This window comes from Tinamus guttatus, unplaced genomic scaffold (genome assembly GCF_059628265.1).
Source record: "Tinamus guttatus ecotype Peru unplaced genomic scaffold, ASM5962826v1 Tinamus_guttatus_pri_ptg000048l, whole genome shotgun sequence".
Taxonomy (NCBI): domain Eukaryota; kingdom Metazoa; phylum Chordata; class Aves; order Tinamiformes; family Tinamidae; genus Tinamus; species Tinamus guttatus.
In genome coordinates, this window is record NW_028288582.1 from 7,530,045 (window position 1) to 7,550,281 (window position 20,237).

Consider the following 20,237-nt stretch of genomic DNA (forward strand, 5'->3'; position numbering starts at 1 on the left):
CTCCATCCCAAAAAAGCACACCATCTCTCCCCAACTCGATGGCCTTCGTGGCTCCAGTATAAGGCCCTGCTGCGAAAGGGTTAAAACGCCTCATCTCGATTTAAATATGCAATTCGGGATCCAGAAATACCACCCTGCAGGAGTAATGATGAAAGAGCCGCGCGGAGGTTTCCACACCGCGTTGCAACAGCCGCTCGCGCGGCGCCTCCCCAGGGGGAAGCAGGGGCTCCCAAAGGGGCAGCCGCAGCTAAACCGGCAGTTTAGCTCCTCCGTTTCTGGGATGCACCTCAGCCTTCCTGGCCTGGGCTCTTCCAGGGCCGCTTGCCCTGTGGCCACCATGAGCACTGGCCACGCGGTGCCCCCAGCCAGGGGGAAAAACTCCCTCCCTTCACCTTCTTTGGGTGCTCTCTCGGCGGCTCCAGCAGCTGGCAGCCTTGGCCAGGACCGCGTGTTACTTCTACAGTGAAATTCTAACAGAATCTTAAATTAAACATCAGCTCCCTCCGCTCTGGATTCAGGGAGTTGTAGTCTTTAGTTACTGCATTTGCATCCAAGCTTCTCAGCTGCCAGGTTCACTGCAGAGTTGGAAATTTGGATTAGGGACAAACATAAACCCAATTTTGCTTTTCTATTAATCCTTTCTGCTGTCACTGCGACAAATACCAGCAAACAGATATCTTTAGGGGAGGAGGACATACAAGTAGCAGTCAAAGGGTTTGGGGGTTGAGGCTTTTTGCTGTCTTCCCTATGCAGACAGAAGGTAAAAACCCACCTGTGGGCAGGTATAGCCCCCAAAGTCCACCCCTAAGAGCCCTCAAAGCCTTGTATCCACCTGGCAGCTGTATCTAAGGATAACACTTTTTCCTCAAAAAGAAAAGGAAATTAAGCTTCAGGAAAAAAGAAAAAGGAAGGAAAGGCATGTTACATACACACCATGTTTCACGTCCTTGCACAGCGCTCAGCCAACCCAGAACAGAAGTGTGAGCTCCCAAACACGCCCCCAGCTGCTGGCAGAGGCAGCCCAAGCTCCTGCTCTCGCCGCGAGCCCCTGCGGCCTCGCCTGGGCTTACGGTGTAAAGCAGCCATGGGGCCTTTCCCCAGGGGCTGGGGGCAGAAGGGAGAGCAAACATGAAACGGCAGCTCCAGCCATTGCAAGGATCCTGTTTCCAGCATGTTGGATGAGAGGAAGGGCTTAAACCAGCTTTGCTGACGGTGAACGTACAAAACCGCTTCTCTCTCTCTCCCTCACTCCCTCTCTTTGTGTCTTGGGTACCTCTGAAGGGTTAATTCCTTCTATTTCAGATAAACTTCTACTTAACAGAATGGAATAATTATTTTTTTAAAAAAGATTTCTTTTCCCTCCTCTTTGTGGTTTTCGACCATGTTCTTTTTATTGCAGGGCCCCCGCGCCCCAAGGGGAATGGGAAGCACTCATAGTTTATGGAGTCACGTGTCCTTGCAGGATTCACAGGCCAAGATCAGCGAGTCCAGGGTGGAAGGAAACATCCGAGCAGGAGCCCCTCTTGCAAAACTGTGGCTCACCTACACACCGAAACCAGCCACAGAGTGCCAGCAGGCACGCTCGGCAACCTGAGAAGATAAATACTATCCCATCCTCTGTCTGACGTTCCAGGTTATAAAATTCAGACAAATTCTTAACTACCCAGAAACAGCAGAATAACCATAGCTTGTTCTGTGCCGAGATCAGCCCCGGGCTAGGTGGGACAGACTGCCAGCACCTAAAGGCAACCTCTCCCCAGTAGTCCTGGGGCTCCCCTCTCCAAAATTTTCTCTCCCACCCATGAGAAGGCAGCTGACACAGCAGCGACCACGTTCTGCATAAGGACTTTGCAGGGAAGCCTTGGGCTTCCCAAACGTCAGTTCTTTGCTTCCCAGGGTGCAGAAGGGCCACCTTGTTCCTCCTCCTCCCTAACCGCTACCAGAGCCCGTGGCCCCGTTAACTCCAAGCCTTGCCCGCACAACCCCACATGGATAACATTCCTCGTAGCCATAGCAACCCACAGGTTTCTCCATCGGAGCCTTGGCTGGCACCGCGCTGCTTCCCCGGGATGAGTCTGTGCAGCGAATTTAAGGACCCCTTCATTTCTCCCCTGCCACTGGATCTCGCCAAGCACAGCACGAGGCTGCTGGGACGCCCACTGCTGCTCTCAGCTCTGCCGTCCCTCCATCCCCAAATCCCCTGAGCACCTCTGCCTCGCCAAGGGGGCGGATGTCTAGATTCTCCCTAAACGCACAAAAAATGCCACCGTCTAAAGCAAGGAGACGGTTCAGTCTCACAGGGGAACGGAGGCGCTGGTGGGCGTCCAAAGCTGACGTGTTCACCACCTCCAGGTCACACAGGGCGTGAGCAGGGGACCCAGCTGCAATCGAGGAGGTCCCACAGGCATCAGAGGCAGTACCTGTCTCTTCAGTGACATCCCATAAGCAGTAGACCCACCGGAGACACCCACCAAGAAAACCACGTTAACCTGGCAACAGCATAAAGCAAAGTTTTCTATAGTGGCACATGTTTTCTGGCGGGACCAGCGCAGGCAGACAAGTGACGTCCAAAGCAGAGCTCATCACCAGCAAAGCCACCACCCTGGGCTCTCGCGGCCGCCTTCGCCCAGCGCAGCGGCGCGGGAGCGCTCGGCACGGCCCCTGCCGCTTTCTCGCCCTCGCTCCCGCGCAGCCCCGCGCCAGCGCTCGCTCCTTTCTCAGCCAACCCAGCGCCGCTTTCATGGTTCCGCCCATGGGGAGCTTGGCACCAGGACAGACCCTGCTGCTTTATAAATAGCCGCGTGCTGGCCCAGCTCCGTCCTGTGCAGGATTTCCACAGCATGCGGACACGGCGTTTTGCAGTATCGCCCGCCCCCACAACACACAGTTTCCACTTGCCAGGCCCAGCAGAGCACAGCTGGAGGAGAAGCAGCACCGTTTTTAATTAGTGCTTGTTACATACTTCAAGTGCAAGCGGTCAGTGATATTGCACGTTGGCTTTTCTTTCTTACTTTTCTCTTGGCAAGGATACAAACTTCTGGCTTTGGGCTGGTGGCAACTACTGTGCAAGTGACCCCTCGAAGGCAGGAACGTGGGACACGCTGGCAGCTTTCAACCTTGGCATCAATATGGGCAAGGGAGCTAGTGGTTTGTACCCAGGATTAATGATTAACAAGGCACAAGTTAAGAAGAGTGACTGATGTGGCAACAGGTACTTTTCTTTTTTCCACACTCTTTCTACACACCCCTGCCATTTCACAGCACCCAGGCAGGAGGTTTCTCCCAACAGGATTAAAACGTTGCTTTGGCCTAAATTGCACAGGGCACCCACCAGGTCCCAATGAGGCCACAGGAGCCAGAAAAATCCTGCAGCTTTAGAAGAGTTTAACCACACCAGCAGACACAGGATGGGTGAAAGGCTTTGGAGTGCAAATGAGAGCAGCCAGACACAGGTAGAGACACGCAGCTGGGTGGAAAGATTCACTCACCCACACCTGAGCCCACACAGCAGTGATACTGAGCGGGGATGGGCTAGGTAGGATCCCCTGCATTTACAGCCCAAGGGCCTGCACCACCTCCGGGAGACCACAGGCCCTTCCACTTGCTGCTCCACATGGACAGTTATTACCCTCACCAGTGTAAAGTGTCACCAAAAGAAAAAAATCTACAGTTTAAAAAGGCATGAACAAATAGAGAATCCATCACTTTTCTGGATCACTTCCAACAGTCAATCACCAAAAAGAAAATTAAATAAAAGAGAGACCACATACACTCAGGCATTTCATTTCAGTTCACATGAACTTTTTTCTCAGCCATTTGCATTATGTAGGTCTCCTTCAAGTAGTCAAAGTTTCCTTTGAGAAAAATAATTGTTAGTTGTCCCAGTTCAGTCTCCTTTCAGTGCAGACAGAGTTTGCTTAGTCTTCACTTTCCAAAACATTTCAGTCGCCGTCTTCTCATCTTTCCATTTTCCCTTTGCCGCTAATGCCACTACTCTAATGCCCTGAACACAATCTTCAGAGGCAGCAAAATCTGCTCCGCTGACTGCGGCACCTTCTTTACACCCACACTGTTCTTTGAGTCCAAGGATGATACTGTGAAATCTGGTGGAGTTACTTGCCCTTCCATGCCCCTAAAAATCCCTCTCCAAGGTCTGTTCTTTCCAAACACCATCCCTTAACACAGAAGATAAGGCCGGACTTTTCTGAACTCAGATTTATAACTCTGCATTTAACCTATTTTGTCAGCATCAGCCTGAATTAAGACTAAAAGCACTCTACAAACTACCATGTTCACTTTATTTACCACTCCATCAACCTATGTCTCATCCTCGATTTCTCTTAGCAGCAATTGCATATCCACTCCATAACCCTGATGGAAGTGTTAAACATGAGTCTTACTGCACATCTCCACTGACCCCAGTAATCAGAATTCACTACCCACAGTGCCCAGAGATATCAGTGAACTCCAGAACAGCTGAAGCCACTCCTGTCCCCCATGTTCCCTCCTCATTAATCATGGAACAGATTAGGGAACTCAGCTCATAATACATTTAAGAAGTGCTCTACAGACCTTGCAGAGCTCTGGAGTTTGGGGGGGATGATCATGTCTTTTTGAAAGGAAGGGGGATTGAGTCAGACCATTGTGCAGTAGGAAATCAATGTCCAACAACTCACTGAACACCTTAGAGCTATAATGTTATTTCTGTCAATCCATTGATTTGTAGTCTCAAAAAGGGGGAAAAAAGGTGCCTTTTTCAGCAAGATTTATTTCTCATGTGTCATTTTTAACCAATGCCAGGTAGAGACAGGAATGATTGATTTCTCCTGCAGTATCATTTTGTATCAGTACCTGACAAACAGATGCGCCATCGGCCGATGGTCACATTGCCATCTCACTCCCCACGCAGCTGCCCTCTTCCAAACTTCTGGAGTTTTCTCACCATTCCAATACCTCCTGAGCCGCCCCTTCCAATGCTCCTCTCATGTTTATTACTAATAGATGCCCTCCTGTATGGCAACCACATACTCTATTCCTATGAAGTGCCTGGGAGATATTTTACATGGCACATGGCATAGCAGCACTTTCCTTCTCCCCTTCTTCCCCCCAAACACTGTATGAAATATTTATCCAGGATTTTCTGCATCCCTTGTGCATGGTGAAATAGTTGATGAGCCTATATCACTATTTTTTTTCTTTCTTTCCTTGAGCCTTACAATACGAGAAAATTCTTCCCAATTTCTTCATATTCATGGACTTCTCTCCAACACTTTTGCCGTACATACTACAAGTCAATTGCATTCTAGTTTTTAATCAATGTCATATTACATTATTAATTGTAATCTTTTAGATTTGCAACATTGTCTTAGCAGGTCATTATATTCTTTTTACCTCCTATAATATCTCTGTATCCTTTTGTGCCAGTAGCCCCCAAAACCCTCAGTCACAGACCGTTTTACTGAGTTCTACGCACCATCACTCTTCCATTTTCTCTCTCCTTTCCATGGATCCCACCTCCTACCAGGCGAAAACTTAAAGTCTGAAAGTACAACTAAGATCCAAAAGATCTTAGACTTCAAAAAGCCTCGAGAGGCAGCTACAGGAATCCTCTACTGTGCCAGACTACCCACATAGCTTTTCCTTTGGTATAGGTGACAGTTTCTTGCTCTTCCTCCTCTTTAGAGGTCTTAAGCAGTAGGTAACTGTCCAACATCTCTCTCTCATGGGTACAAGAGAAAGCAAGACATGGTCCTCACTAAACACTTACTCTGTAAATCACAGCACCATGAGCCTTTTATAATCTAAGGGGCACCCTCCTCAGGGAAACAAGTGCCCCAGGAGAGAGCCCCCATCTTTCATTACAGTTCACACACAATCTCTTCCACCTTAATTAGCCAAGGCCATTACACACTCGCAGCTGTGTTGCCATGTACCTTATCCTAGGGTCCAGTGGAAACCATGTCAACTTCAGGCAGCCACCACAGGTAAGTGGGGCGGACAGGGATATAAAATTCCTGATCTTGGACCCAGGATCGGGGACAGGGAGGGGTTCAGAGCAAACTCAAGACCAACTTTCAACTCCCTCTGTGCAGAAGCAGTTAGGTTTAGTTCCTGCATTCAAACAGCAGTCCTTTAATCAAGAACTCCTGCGTATTCACGAGGGCATCTGTAGCTAGACAAGCTTCTCAAACATCAGTTCTGCCATTTGGCAAGAGCTCCAAGACCTATTCCCAGGCATGCGGAGCTGGAACTTGCCCTCACGTGGAATTCCACGGCACTGCAAGTGTTCGGGCACTTAAATCTCCATGAGGTCCAGAGGTGCATTTTGTATCTTCGTAGGGAAAAAAGGTACCAAAAATTGCCACAAATTTCTCCCCCTCTCTCAAATGCTTTTCATTTTACTCTCATGAGTTACTTCAGTGGTTGTCTACAGCAGGTGAATGTGACAGCCTGCAGATAAGCGTATCTTAAAGAATCCACATCAAGGAAGCAAAGTATTGCATTTCCTCCCTGCTTTCCTTGCTTCCCTGGATTTGGCATTCTGAACAGCTACCAAAGCAAAGGTATCCTAGGGGATTGTTTTGTGGCTTTTCTTTTTTTCCCCAAAATCTCAGATTAATTTCAAAGCACGATGAAAGGGTCACAGAGGTAACCTCAACTGAAAGGGACACGTTCACTTTCTTCAAATGATATTTTTAAGAGAAAGGGTGAAAGGGGAGGGGAGGAGAGACAGAATGTAGAGACACTTACGTTTTGCTTCAGACAGATTCTGATTAGGTGACCAGACCAGCATGCCGAGATTCTCTCTCTCCTGACTTCGCCTCGCAAGTTTGGCTTAAGAGAAAACAGAGAGAGACCGAGTTACAGAGAAAGTCTTGTTTCAGATGCAAAATGGATACAAGTGACTTATCAGACATCTGTAGCTTTTAATCAAGCTATGAAACCCATCTGTAAGGCAAAATCTCATCTTCCCATTCAGACCCGAGGCTTTTCCTTGTTTCTCCAACATATCACCCTTTATATCACATCACAGATACAGTATGCTCATCCTCTTTCAAACATTATACTAAGAAGCATAAGTTAGATCCAAATTAAAAGTTAATTAGTGTTTCTCTTCCAGCATACTTGATTATTTTTCTTCCAGCCATTGTAAATGCAAAAGGGAGGAGTTTGTCTCAGGCAGAGGGCTCTAAGCTCTCACTGTTGTGAGTTTACTCGCAGGTTAACATTTCAGGATAGGCATAAACCTCCTGGATTCACAATTTCTTGAGTCTCCTCCCCTGTCCCAACAGGGCCCTCCTGCCCCTCCAGCTTCCATAGAGATGGGAACAAACATCAGGGGCTTGGATCAGAATCGGGTCCTTTGCTCAAATGCCTAGGGAAATTCTGGTGCACTCACACCCTCTGTGTGCACATCCACACACCCAGGAGAATAGCTCCCTTTTAACCCATGTGAGACTTTCAGGGCTCTCATGCTGAGGAAATTAGTCAAAAAGCACAGCTGCACTGAATCCGAAAGCAAGAGCAACCTCAAAGCTAAGGTGTTTTAAGCAGCAAATTCTTGCGAATCTGCTGCTCGAGGCACACACGGCAAGCGAGCTTCCAGAACCAGGTAGTCGTGAGAGGAGGCGGCGGCAGAGCCTCGCTGCGCTGAGTCAGCACGTCCTGCCAGCCCGGCCACCTGCCCCGGCCAAGGGAAACCTGCAGGTCTCGTTAGGAGGGGGCGCCTGCGCGGCCGCCTCCGCCGCTACCTCCACGGAGGCCTACGTTACGTCAGCGCGATGCTAGTCCCGCTGCACTGAGCATCTGAACACATATATATATATGTATGTATATATGTATGTGCGTGTGTGTCTGTGGATCTACACCAGGACGGGAGCAGCGCGCCAGGGCTCGGGAGGAAAGCAGAGCGCTACCTGCTCTCACGCGTCTGCTGGAGCAGAGGCAGCGGCGCCACCGCCCGCCGGCCGGCCCGCCAAGCCGAGCAGCAAGTTTACTCATTACAATACTATGAGCGCTCCTGTTTTGACTGGTTTTCAACAATGAATCTGCGCAGGCTAAGAACAGTCAGGGTAAAGCGATGAAAATAATCCAACATTAAAGTCTAAACGGCATTTACTTAAAAATAAATAAATAAATAATCCACCCACCAACAAAACCCCGCACAACCAAACAGTCGGCAGGTATTGTTTAGACATGAAACCAACAATTTTTATTCCCAATCGTCCAGACATTGTAATTTACCTCATTTCTTAAGGCTTGCCAAATCAAAATAGGAAGTTTATTTTCACCACTCATTTCTCAGTTTTTATGGCAAAACATCACGACTATTTTTCTTACATATATTTAAAAAAAAGGAGTAGTAACTGCACATATCAGATATTTTGCACACTGAGCATTTTCATTACTTTTACACTAGGCAGAAAAACAGAAGTGAGAAAAGGCAACAGCCTCTGGTAGAGACATGCTGGGGTAGAGAGCAAGTTTCAATGTAGAATGCAAAAAGTGTCTGAATACAAAAAACATGATAGTTCGACTCTGTATAAGAAAACTCTTGAAACATTATGAATTAAGTTTTACTTGCTCCCCTAATTGAAGTCATAGATCAGAAATGCTAAGAAAAAGGCAACTTCAAACCTCCCCTTCATTAAGTTAGGCTCTCCTCACCACAGGATGCCCTGTTACTTAGGTTGGCATATCTGAACCGTGCAAGGGAAGATGAACTCTCCACCTTGAAAAGGCTTTTCAGTGTAACACATGTTCCATAAAAATGCCTTGAGAAAAGGCAGAAATGACCAGTCAGGTCTCCAAGGCATGGGGGGTAGAGGTGGCCTCCAGACACCCACAGTAGCCAAGAAGCCCCTCTGTTCCCCCAGAAGCCATGAGAGGTGACACACGCCCGGCCACCCAAGGCCCTCACCTTCCCTCATCCCCGCTTCCCAGCACCCCTTTTCCAAGCCCCGGGGCTCCCTGCATTCCCTGCCAAGAACAGGCAGGACGAGCTCAGCTGCCTTCCCTTCCCGGGATCCAGCGCAGCCCCGTTCCCAAATCCACGCCGCACACGTATGCTGGCTACGTGACACAGCAAGGAACAGCTGAAGAGCTTGCTCCGAACAGGGAATCACATTAAAATGCTGCTTTAGATCGACAGCCAGGAGAGAGGAGAAGGAGGGCAGTGTCACAGTTCTCACAGAGCAGTTATTATGGTCGTATCTTTCCAAGCAGCCCAGCATGGAGCAGCGCTGTCCTCCCAGGTCCCAGGCTTTACCACAGTGGGGTGGACGCCGGCACACTACATTTTAGTGAGAAAGCTGAAAAGCTAAATCAGCATAGCCCATTATATATTTTATACAAAATACTCACATAAGGCGGGCAAGGGTTACTCTTTTTTAGAGCAGCAGATCAATTTGAGATCAATGAGGTTTGCTTGTTTAAGCAGCTGCAGTTAAACCAGTGCAACTTGTGTTCAGAGAAGCCAGATATTAGCAGATAAAATCACCTGACATTTCAGTTAATCCGGCACTTTCATCTCAGTACCACTGGGTACCTGCGAAGTCTCTGCCGCTGCCACCAGATCCCTATCAGCAGCGTCGTGGGAACAAACACTTCCTGATCCTGTTCCCGCTGCTGCTCCCAGCAGGGCCTGCAATCCCGCGAGCTCCCGCTTGTCCCGAGCAGCATCTGGGAAGGGCAGTGGATCCTCACACAGCCTCAGCAGAAACACCTGCTGCTACAACAGCATCCCCCAAACTTGCCCCAGAGAGAAACTCCACAGGGATGCGCCCAGACACCGTGTGCCCAGCTCTCAGCACGCGCAGAGGTGGCCGCCCTGCTCTCACCAGCAAGCACCGCGCTTAACGCCCGCAGGTGAATGCGCTTGAGACGCAGCAACGCCAGCCAGCGCGGGGGAAGAGCGCGAGGAGTAACGCGAGAATCAAGATTCCTTGCAGCACCGGGAAGCACGAGCCTCTGCTCCAGCTCGCACGGCTGAGGTTCCCCTGCCGAGGCCCGCTGGGGAAGCGCAGGACAAAGTGCCACTTGGAGGTTGCTTGCAGAGGGCTTTTCAAGTGACACCAAGCCCCTTGGCACATCTCTGACTGGTCTCCTGGTCCACCAGGGCCCAGCTCAGGGCTCCTACATCAGGGAACACGGACTTCCATTGAACCCATCAGCACCTATTTCAATGGCAGAGGGATCAGGCCCCACAGTTTCCAAGCAGCAGCCAGGCCTGCTGCACAGCCTAACAAGACAGGGGTGCATCCCAAGGACCTCCAGCAGATACTGCAGCTTTGCCCTTTCTTAGGCAAGCTTGAGCTGTATCGGTGCTGCGGTCAGGTCTGTAGGCATGAGCAGCGTCATCGTTAACACATCTGTGCTGACACGAAGCCACGGATGGATCCTCGCTGGGGCTCTTCAGGGCCAGCCAGGCGAGCAGAGACACCAGCGCGTTCCCTGCAGCCCCGCAGCCCTGCGCTCGGCACGGTTTCCACAGGCAGACAACAACACAGGACCCAACGGAGCAAGTGCACATCACCCCCGGCTTCCCCATGGTGCCGTGGAGTACCAGCCCCTGCTCGGGAAGGGAACAAGCCCCCGACATGCTGCTCTGAGACACAGAGTTCTGAACAGCCGCTTTCAGTCTCCTTGGTGGTCCAAGCACCTTCCTCACCTCTCTGCGGCGTAACCAAAGGACAGAGAAGGCCCCGGCGTGAGGAAATCACGCCAAGTTCAAAAAACATTTCCCACAAAAGTATGAGGTGTTCTGCAGGTACTTTCTTTTGGGAAGTACGAGTAAAAGATTTCCAGACCTAAGCAATATATTTAACAGTATGTGTGTTGTGTGTATATATCTATCATATATATCACATATATGATAGTTTATATATCATATATGTCACATATCTACTAGTTTATATATATACACATATCACATAGCTTGCTACACACACACACATCTATATATATATATATACACACAACTAAGACATCCCCAAGGGACACGTGGCAACATTTCCACCTACAAAGGCTACTGCATTACTAACAGCACTTACTGATCCTTCCACATCTGCTACTAATCTCTCATCTTTGCATCCCATATCGTCGGGTTTAAAAACAAAAAAAAAAGCAAAACAAAAAACATACATGCACAAAAAACCCACACAGAAGCACCTTCTAACGTAGCCATCACCACCACACGCAAAACTTGTGTTGTATAACACGTAGATCTTATTGTTCAGGGAAGAGCCGGAGCGAGCGCGCAGTGAGCGAGCCGCTCGACGCTGCTCGCTGCACCTCTGTGCACTGCCAGCGACGCGGCGCTGGAAAAGCGCTCCCCTTCCCAACTGGGCATTCGACTCATCCCTGCAGCCCTCACCTTGGGCGCACCCAGTAAAACCCCTGCTCGCAGCACCCATGAGGAAAGGGAGGCACTGGCTCCTGGAGTTTGAAAAACTTGCTCTGGCTGGTCCATTGCTCTTACTCACAGCAGTTACCAACGTACAGCAGCACTCCAGTGAAATGCCTGGGTGACAAAAGACCTCAAGCAAAACAGAAAGAGAGAGAGAGAAAAGCTTTTTCCACCTTCCTTCCCTGTCAGGGGCACAAATGTCTGGAGCAGCAACTTGAAGATGTTTGGAGAAGCCCATTGCTCAGCTCGACTTCCTTTTGCACGTGACTTTCCCGGGGTTGGGGATAACACTTGAGACCCCCTATCATCTGTATTTGCTGAGCACTGCCTTAATTCAGGAGCTGGCACCTCGTGGAAACACCAGCTCTGCGCACACTGCAGCAGCACTACGCGCAACAGAGCGCTTTAAACTGGAGCCCTGCAAGTTAGGGAACGTTTTTTAATTAAGAAGTTACAAATGAAGCAGCGGCAAGGCTCTTCCCATACATGACTACACCCGGCCGGCGCTATAATCTACAGGCAAATGAAGCTGTGAGGCATTTCTGTGTCCGCCTCGGGAAAGGGAGGCTGCAGCCGGGGCTCCGCTCCGGAGCGGCCCTGCTGGGAGCGCGGACCAGGGCGGCCTCGTCGCCTCAGAGTAACCGCAGGGGCTGCGCTATGAACAACAAAACTAAAGGAAAACAGCAGCATGCATTACAACGGTGGGAAAGATATTGCTTTAAAATTACCCGGTTAAAGATTAATCATCCAGCAATGATCACAAAGGTCACTCCGCAGTGATAAAAATTATTACCATTAGAAGAGCTGGAAGAGAAAGTGAGGAAAAATGCGGATAGCAGTAGCTTTAAGCAGGGGTTGAACTTCTTAACTAAGTCTGAACTTCACATCTTTGAAAAAAGATATTTTGAGGTTTGAGAGGCAGCAAGAAAGCGAGCGCTGTGGCCTGCAGTCAGCACAGGGCCCGGCCAGAGCGAACAAAGCCGGCGCAGATGCGGAGGCCTGGCCTCGTTTTTCTTCCCCTGAATGAGCCCTCTCATTCCTTCCTGCAAGCAGGTGGCACCAATGTGCAGCCAGAGATGAGCTCTGAGTAACTACACAGGCAAAAAGCCTTTTCTATACACTCTGAGTGTAAAATTAGCCTTTACACACGCACGCAACTCCAGAGCGAGTTCTGTAGCGAGTTGTGCGCACAGGCCCCGCAACCCGCACGGGAATGGGGACTGCAGGAATCCTAACGGCAGCAGCAGGAGCGGACCCTCCTCGGCATGGGGAACCCCACCTCTGCTCTCCACAACACGCTTTTGTCTAGACATGGCCGGGATTTCATGCTGAAAGGGAAAAGGGTTCGAGTGTGCTTAGACATAGTTAAAGGACAAAGAGTTGGAAATGAATGTTTGCATAAAACTTTGTAATAGATGGGCCTTGAAAGACTTTTTAAAATGTAAAGATTTTCACCATTTTTTTAAAGGAGAAAAGGAAGCAGCCATGTGCTACAGCAATCCTGAACATGTGTGCATCACTAGCAAATAGATCCCGCAGAACCTGCAGTTCACACATTCTAAACATACCCACATAGCCAGCATTTCTGCCTCCTCCAATGTCCTCAAGAGCCACCTCGGCCTCCCTGGACCAAGGTGGTTCAGCCCTGCTCCGAAGTGAGGAGCTAGGACTGGGCAGACCGGCCAAGGGCCTCATGGCTGCGGCGCCCCCGGCCGGGACTGTCCCCACGTGCCCCAGGTCCTGCCACCACCTCCACAGGGCAGCCTCTTGGAAGCCCCTGGGCATCCACAGACACAAAGCAGGACCTTGAGAGCTGCACCGCAAGCCATTTTAGAGTCTGGTAAAAATAAACACATGTGCACAAACGCAGTCTGTTCCACTAGCAAACTGGGGGCTTCTGTTTAGGCAATCTCATTACCCTGCCCCAACAGGACGCAATTTCCTTCCTTCCTTCCCTCCAGATAATGTTTTTGCACTTTCATTGAGGTGACTGAGGAGTCAGCAGCTCACCTACGTACACGCAAGGAAGCACCAGCTACAGACTCTAAATATCCGAAGAGGCATCAACCACACAGCCCATCTCTCTCAAGGGCCGCGTTTCACGGTGCGGACGTACACAGGCACTGCGAAAAAGCTCATGGAGAAGCTGCGAGGACAAGGCAAACATCTTCCTCTTTCCACCGTACCAGATTTAACTCTGCTGCCTCCCCTGTCCCTTGAGGGTCAGCAGCACCCCCACATACAGCTCCGTGCTTGCCAGCCCCAGCTCTCCGTACCCACTGCACATGGTCCTCTCACCCTCCTTTGCCAGAGGGGCTGTTGTAGCCCCGTCCTGCCCAGCAGCCACTGGCAGCTCCTAGGAGCAAAGCACGAGGCCAGGACAGGCACCAGGACAGGCACCATCCCAGCCTGGCGCTGCATCCACACATCGCATTTAATGGACCTACATGGAAGGAGGAGGGGGAAGGGAGAAGAAGAAAAAAGAAAAAGAAAAAAAAAAGGGTCCATCAAATTGTCTAATCCTTGTTTGAACCCTTTTATAATTTTGGCATCTACAACATCCTGTGGCAGAGTGCTACAATTTAATTACGTGTTTATTGTCTGAAGAAGAACAAAGGCAGCCTGTACACGTGCTGCCTTCCCCACTCCTGAGTTTGCTACCCAACCACTTCATTTGGTGGCCCCATTTCCTAGCTCATGAGGAGCAGAGAATAACTGTGCCCTATGCACCTCCTCCACATCCAGGCCCCCCACCACACTCATCCCAGCACTGCTTGCCCTGGAAAACAGATGATTGTTCTGCCTCTCCTTATCCAGAGCAGGAGCTCTGGGAAGCGCGTATGGCGAAAGGATGGAGAAGAGCACAACGAGGGCTGTTTGCAGTGTTCCAGAAGAGGGTGAACTGCAGGATTTTGAACCAAAGAGTAGCCAGGAGCTGCTTTATTTGAAGAGGGAGAAGTGTACAGTGGCTCCCGGGCACCTCTGGCTTCCCACAACTTCTTCCCCCTCAAGGAAGACACAGCACAAAGTCAGAGGGTTTCACAGACTCCCATCTCTTTTCCAGTTAAGGCAGCAAAGCTGGAGCAGGGATCAGGGGGAGGGGAACAGAGCTTTTATTTCTGCTCACAAAAGATACACCCAGCTCCAAGGCCCCTTAGTCACAGAGCAGATCCACAGTTTCCCCTGCGAAGCTCCAAACTTGGCCCCATAGGCCCTGCACAAGCATTGGCAGCCCAAACAGGCTGCGTTTTACTCATCTTTCCCACACACCAGGGACCAGCTGCCTGTGCTTCTATTGCCCAATGCAAGAGGGGAGGGGAAAAGCAGTCTCAAGTGCTTGCACAGCGGATAGATTACTTTCTGGTATTTTTAGCAACACCTCTTCCTTTCCCACCCCTCCAAAGTCCACATGACAGCATCCTTTAGAGATAGCTTGCACCGATAAGTGGAAGGAAGCAGTGCCTAGAAAGTACCGGTGTTACAACACGCAGATCTCTGCCGAGTAAAAAGGGGCTGCTTTATTTTTTCAAATCGCATTTCACATGTGCTTGCCAATGGGTAATCAAAAGCAGAGCTGACTAACTGGATCCCGGCATCCCAGTGTGGGCCGTGGGCACTTCTCTTCCCTCACATCTTTAGAGTTCAGGAAAACCCGCACCAGCTCTGCTTGAAGGCCTGGAAACGAAGGCGGCTGAGGAACACACCGTTCACCGTGACTCTTTGGAAAGACAACACTGCGCAGGGCACGGGTAGGATGCGCTGGTGTCTTGCTCTGCACAGGAATCCACCAAAAAGGTCAAAGTGGAGAGAAATGTCCTTTTGTTGTGCTCTTGCAGTAGCAAATCTGTGTGCAGCAGAACGAGTCACTCAGCCACAGCCAAGCTGCTCAGCTCCTAAAGGCAGCTCCCAGAGCAGCACGTGGCCGGGCAGTGCTGAACCCTGGTACCGCAGCCGGGGACACGCGTCCTGCCCAGGCCGCGCAGCCGCTGCGGAGCCTGGCACAGGCACCCTGCCAGGGGCACCCTCCCGGGGCAGCACTCCTCGCCCCTGCTGCCCCTGGCGAGGGGCACGAGCCTCCTCCAGCACTGACAGGCCTGGCCTGCAGGGTGCCCTCCCTACAGGACATCCTTCCCCACCTCCCCACTCTCAGACATGCTGAAATCAAACAGCAACCCATACACAACATATTTTATCTATACATATATATATGTATATTCCTGTCTGCTTCCAGTTCTTGGCAAGTGACAGCTGTATCTTAGCTCACACACTCCCCAGGCCCTTTCTCTTCCACCTGCACAGGGCTCAGCTCAAGAGGGTACTAAGTGCTGGAACTATCATGTTAATGCCCCAAAACAAAGTCGGATTTTGCTTGACCTTGAAACGCAGGCAACTTTTGAAGGATCCTAGTACATATTTTTTCCCTACAGATTTCACAAGGCAGTTTGCTTTTTTCCATTTTTGACAAACTTGAAGACATTTTACTAAGGGCTATATTTAAAAAGCACCTAGCAATCATGACGAGCCCTATAATTTTGGTTTTATTCTTCTACAAAAACTCTAACACTGTCCAAAACAAAGTTTCCTGGTTCTTCCTCTTCCCCTGGCCACCTTCCAGAGACTCAGGACTAGTTTGTCCTGCACCCGGGCTTTGCAGCAAGCCAGGGGACAGCTAGGAGAGACACTATCCCTCGCTTCTCGGCTGCAGCGCTGCAGGCGGGGCCTTGCCCTCATTCTGTGCCGCTGTTCCCCTCACGCTCCCACTTCAACCAGACCACGAGTGACCCCAAAGGCACCCAGTGACAGTGACCCAGAGCTCAGGGAACACCTGCTCTGCCCACATGGAGACGCTGGCAGTTCAGAGCAGCCCAGAAGCACCGAGGAGGGACGCACAGTCCTGCAAACACACGGCATTTTCCCCACATCCTTCCCTGTAGGATTAGGGGCGTTCCTTTGGCAGTGCCCCTATTTGCATTCCACAGTACTTACAGAGAAATCAATTCGGACACAAGAAGGTGAACACCAGAGAGAGACACCATTACTGTTTGGGGCACCGCACAGAGAAGCACGCTGTTTTCTGCCCCGCTCACCGGCTTCAGGGAAAAGCAAACCAGTTAACCTGTAAAACCTATAAAAACAAAAAGCACAACCCCTTTCCCTCCTCGTTCAACCAAGGGGGTAGAAGTTTGCAGAAACGAGGCCTAACAAGCAGCCTAAAATGCAGCAGCCACGTGGTGAGCACCAGGAGCTGCATAAAGAGGCAAGAGGCAGTGCCAGAAAGGGGGGAGAGGGTTGGGAAAGCCCATGCAGCCAGGAGGGGGGAAAGGGGAAAGAGAGCCTGATTCCCAAGCCCTCTATACAGGGAAGGGCACTCTGAGGGGCCAGCAAAGGCCGGGCAGATAAGGGAGCAGAGAGAACAGCAGCCTGGCCACGCAGATAAAGGAAGGATCCAAGAGCAAGTTGGAAGGGGAAGAGTGCGGCTTGTTAAAGAGAGGAGGGTGGAACCTGCCCAGGCGGAGGAGGAGGAGCTGCCGGCAGAGCAAGGATGGGGTGTGCACAGCGGCCACCCGCACCGCGGCACGTCGCTTCCCCCGCTGCAGGCAGCCTCCCTCGCGCCCGCACGCTGACACACTGCCGCAAAATTAACTTTACTTCACTGTGTTCAGGGCCATTAGCCTTCCCAACCTGAGGGCTGAGATCCTATTCAGCACTTAAACGCCTCTTTACTGAGGCTGAAAATTCTTCAGTTTTCTCCTATTAAAAAAGAAATCTTCTCAGATTTGTTTAACCCACGCTCAAGGCAAAACCACCCCTCTCCTCCTCTCCCAAAGCCCTCATCCAAGTCCAAGGAGTCGCAGAGTGTCCTTGCCCGTGCAAGCACTCAAAGGTCTCCTTTTCCCTTCCCATGAATTATCTAACGGGGACGGCCAGTCCCCGGCAGCTGTTTGTGGAATCCAGCTGGGGCTCCTCACTTGCCAGTTATGCTGCCCTGCACCGGGCTAGGCAAACCCAGAATGGGGCTGCCAAGCTCATACCCATTATCCAGGGGTCACGGGATAACTCCATAAAGGCAACATCCAGCTCTGCTCGTGGCCCTGTATGGAGGCCCAGGCTGCACAGAGGGCATTGTACCCTCTTCTGTCCTCCTCTATCCAGTACTTTCTTCCTCCACACTATCACCTTCCCAGGAAGCCACTTCCCATCTAAACCTAAGTGCCTTTACTTATAGAAAACTGGAGTGTCTCACACACCCACATAAAAAAAAAAAAAAAAAAAAACTTAGCAGCAACAAGAACAGGGCAGCAGGGGAAACAAAAACGCCCATGGATGTAAATAAAGAGAACTGAGCACCTTGGGGAAGGACAGCATTTAGACGAGCAAAGTTGTAAAATACCGAGAAGCTAAAGGTCACTGGGATTTCCAAGGGAAGAGTCTGCACGGAGCACCTGGGAGATGCAGCAGCCTGAAGGATGTGGATGGAGGCTGCAGCAGAGAACAGCAGAGACCCTGGCACAGAGAAGGGCTCCCTGTCAAGGAACGCTGCCCAGCTTGTGGCTGCAAGTTGAGCTTGCTGCCTGAAGTGAAAACAAGGGTCAAGGAGTGATCAGCAGCCACCACACTTGGCGCAGCTGAGCTCTCATCCCTGGCTGGGACTTGCGGATGCTGCTGCAATACAGATTTCACCCTGCGTACTTGAAAGCCTCACTGAGATACCTTCTCCCCTGCACCTGCCACCCTGCAACTCAAATACGAATTGCTACGTGTCCAGTTATATAGATGCTGAAAACAAAATAATTCAGGGTAAATTTACACCACAGACTCATCTCTTTTACTTCTCCTCCTCTGCCCAAAGATGCCCTAGTCTTAGCTGCCTGCATTGCACGTGCACATCCGTTCAGCAGAAGCCTTGTGCATAGTAAGGCAATCCGTGGTTGCAAGCCCAGGAACAACCCTGCAAGGCTCAGCTACCTTTCCAACATGCTCTGACTGCACTTGCTCATGATGCAACTATTCATAGTCAGACATTCAAGATTCTGGCAGTGATTTGTGGTATAGTTTTATTCCTTAATACCTAGCCTGGCTGTACAACATGCTGCCTTGAATACTTAGAGGAGGAAGAGCCCACAACCTGCAAACGATATCAAATTCTATTAAAAAAAATCACTTGAACTCAAGGGGAAGCCTACTTCAGCAACAAGAAACATGAAATCTCTTCCCCGCAACAGGTTTCTGCAGCACACATGCACCCTGCCCAAGGACAAGCTTGCAGATAAGCTTCCAGCACAGCGATGCCCTCCCAAGGCACCAGCTGTCAGCGTAGGGCCTGCAATGCTCCAAGCTCCCTCTTGGTAAGACCTGGCCTGCTGAGTTTGGTCGAAACTCGCAAAGTCCCCTCCAAAACTCAATGTTTTACCTTCACAAAACACTGCAGCTCATCCTCAAGTAGGAACATTCTCATACAAAGGCATCAGTGAAACAGCACCAGACCAAGGGGATCCGGATGCCTGGCACATTCCCTCACAATCACCCAGAGAGCACGTGAAGGGTCACACGAGATTCAGGGCAGCAGCTGGAAGAACAAGTTTTAACTTATTCCTGCATAAGAAAAAGGAACAATTAAGCAATGCCTAATAAGGAGCCAGGGCTCCACTTTTTTTTTTTTTTTGAGAAAACATACACATCTGACTACAATAATACACTAAAAGCACACACAGAAAAAGCAGTCGCTCAACCCAGCATTTTTTTTTTAGTGCCGTCACTGTATTGAGTAGAGACCTCTGCAGTTTCTAGGAAAGATGACACCGGAGCACGGCAGGTTCCGCATCTCCTGCTCATTGCCCTTGACAGTCTGTACTTTTTGGTTGCAGGCTCAGCAAGGCTGGGAAATCTGTCTCCATCTGATCCTTGTTTGATGATGCAACCTCCCACCTCAACATCCTCATGGAGAGCAAAGCCCTCCTGAAGATCCCAGCCAGCAAACAAGGGGACAGAGCCACTACATCTTTTTCTTCCAGGCTCCATTTTCTTGATTAGGGTCATGCTGCTGGAAAGTTAAAGCTTTTATACAAGACTTTTAGGTTGCCTCTCCCTAAATGGGAGGTCACCTGCCAGCAGGCTGAGCTAGTGCCCTGCAGCAACTCAAGTAAGACCAGGACACCATGGCTTTGCTGCACTGCTGCTCCTGCAAGAGCAGCAAACACATGAGCACCCCAGGATACGGTGCAGAGACAAATACAGGCATTTGTTTCTTTAGCTTTCCACCAGCAGACAATGCTGCAAAAGTAGAGGGCTCCTGCCCTCGCCAAGCCAGCTGCATGCCCTCTCACTCAAACTGAGGCCTGGGCCACCACAACGTCAGCACAGAGACCCTCCACACGCTCAGCCGTTGTTCCTACCTTCAACATAGGACTGGTCGTGTCTAGATTTACCTGCTGACACAGAACTTTCCCAAACACAGGTTAAGTCAAATATATAGGTCAAAATGCGGTATCAACACTGCTAGGAGAGCAGACTTCTGATGCAGAAGCCCTTCCTAGCTACAGAGCCACCAACATCAGCCACTAGAAATAATGCTGCAAAGGGGAAAGTCAAATTTCTTTGTGTCCAGAAGAAGCAATAATCATCCCTCTGTTTTCTATTTAGTTCCCACAATCTCTTCCCTACATAAACTTAGCTCCTCTCTACAAAGCTGGGACCATCACACAATCTACCACTTCTGCTGCTATTCAGCAAACATGGGGAGTTTCCCTTGTTCCTCTGCTCTTTGTACTGGTGATTTTAAGGTCATCTATATCCTTAGCAATCGCAGCACTACCCTGCCTATAAAAATGAT

The 20,237-nt window shown here is 50.2% G+C and overlaps 1 protein-coding gene across 2 annotated transcripts in view; it reads right to left on the reverse strand.

Moving 5' to 3' along the window:
• The window catches only part of RCOR1 (REST corepressor 1), a 74,202-nt gene that overhangs the window by 31,587 nt on the left and 22,378 nt on the right, over positions 1 to 20,237 (reverse strand). For both annotated transcript variants that reach the window (XR_015914391.1, XM_088539662.1), the window contains exon 3: positions 6,751 to 6,834. Coding sequence is in view for 1 of the 2 variants with exons in the window: in XM_088539662.1 (XP_088395788.1) it covers positions 6,751 to 6,834 (84 nt within the window). In the remaining variant the exon portion in view is untranslated. The remainder of the gene's footprint in view (positions 1 to 6,750; positions 6,835 to 20,237) is intronic.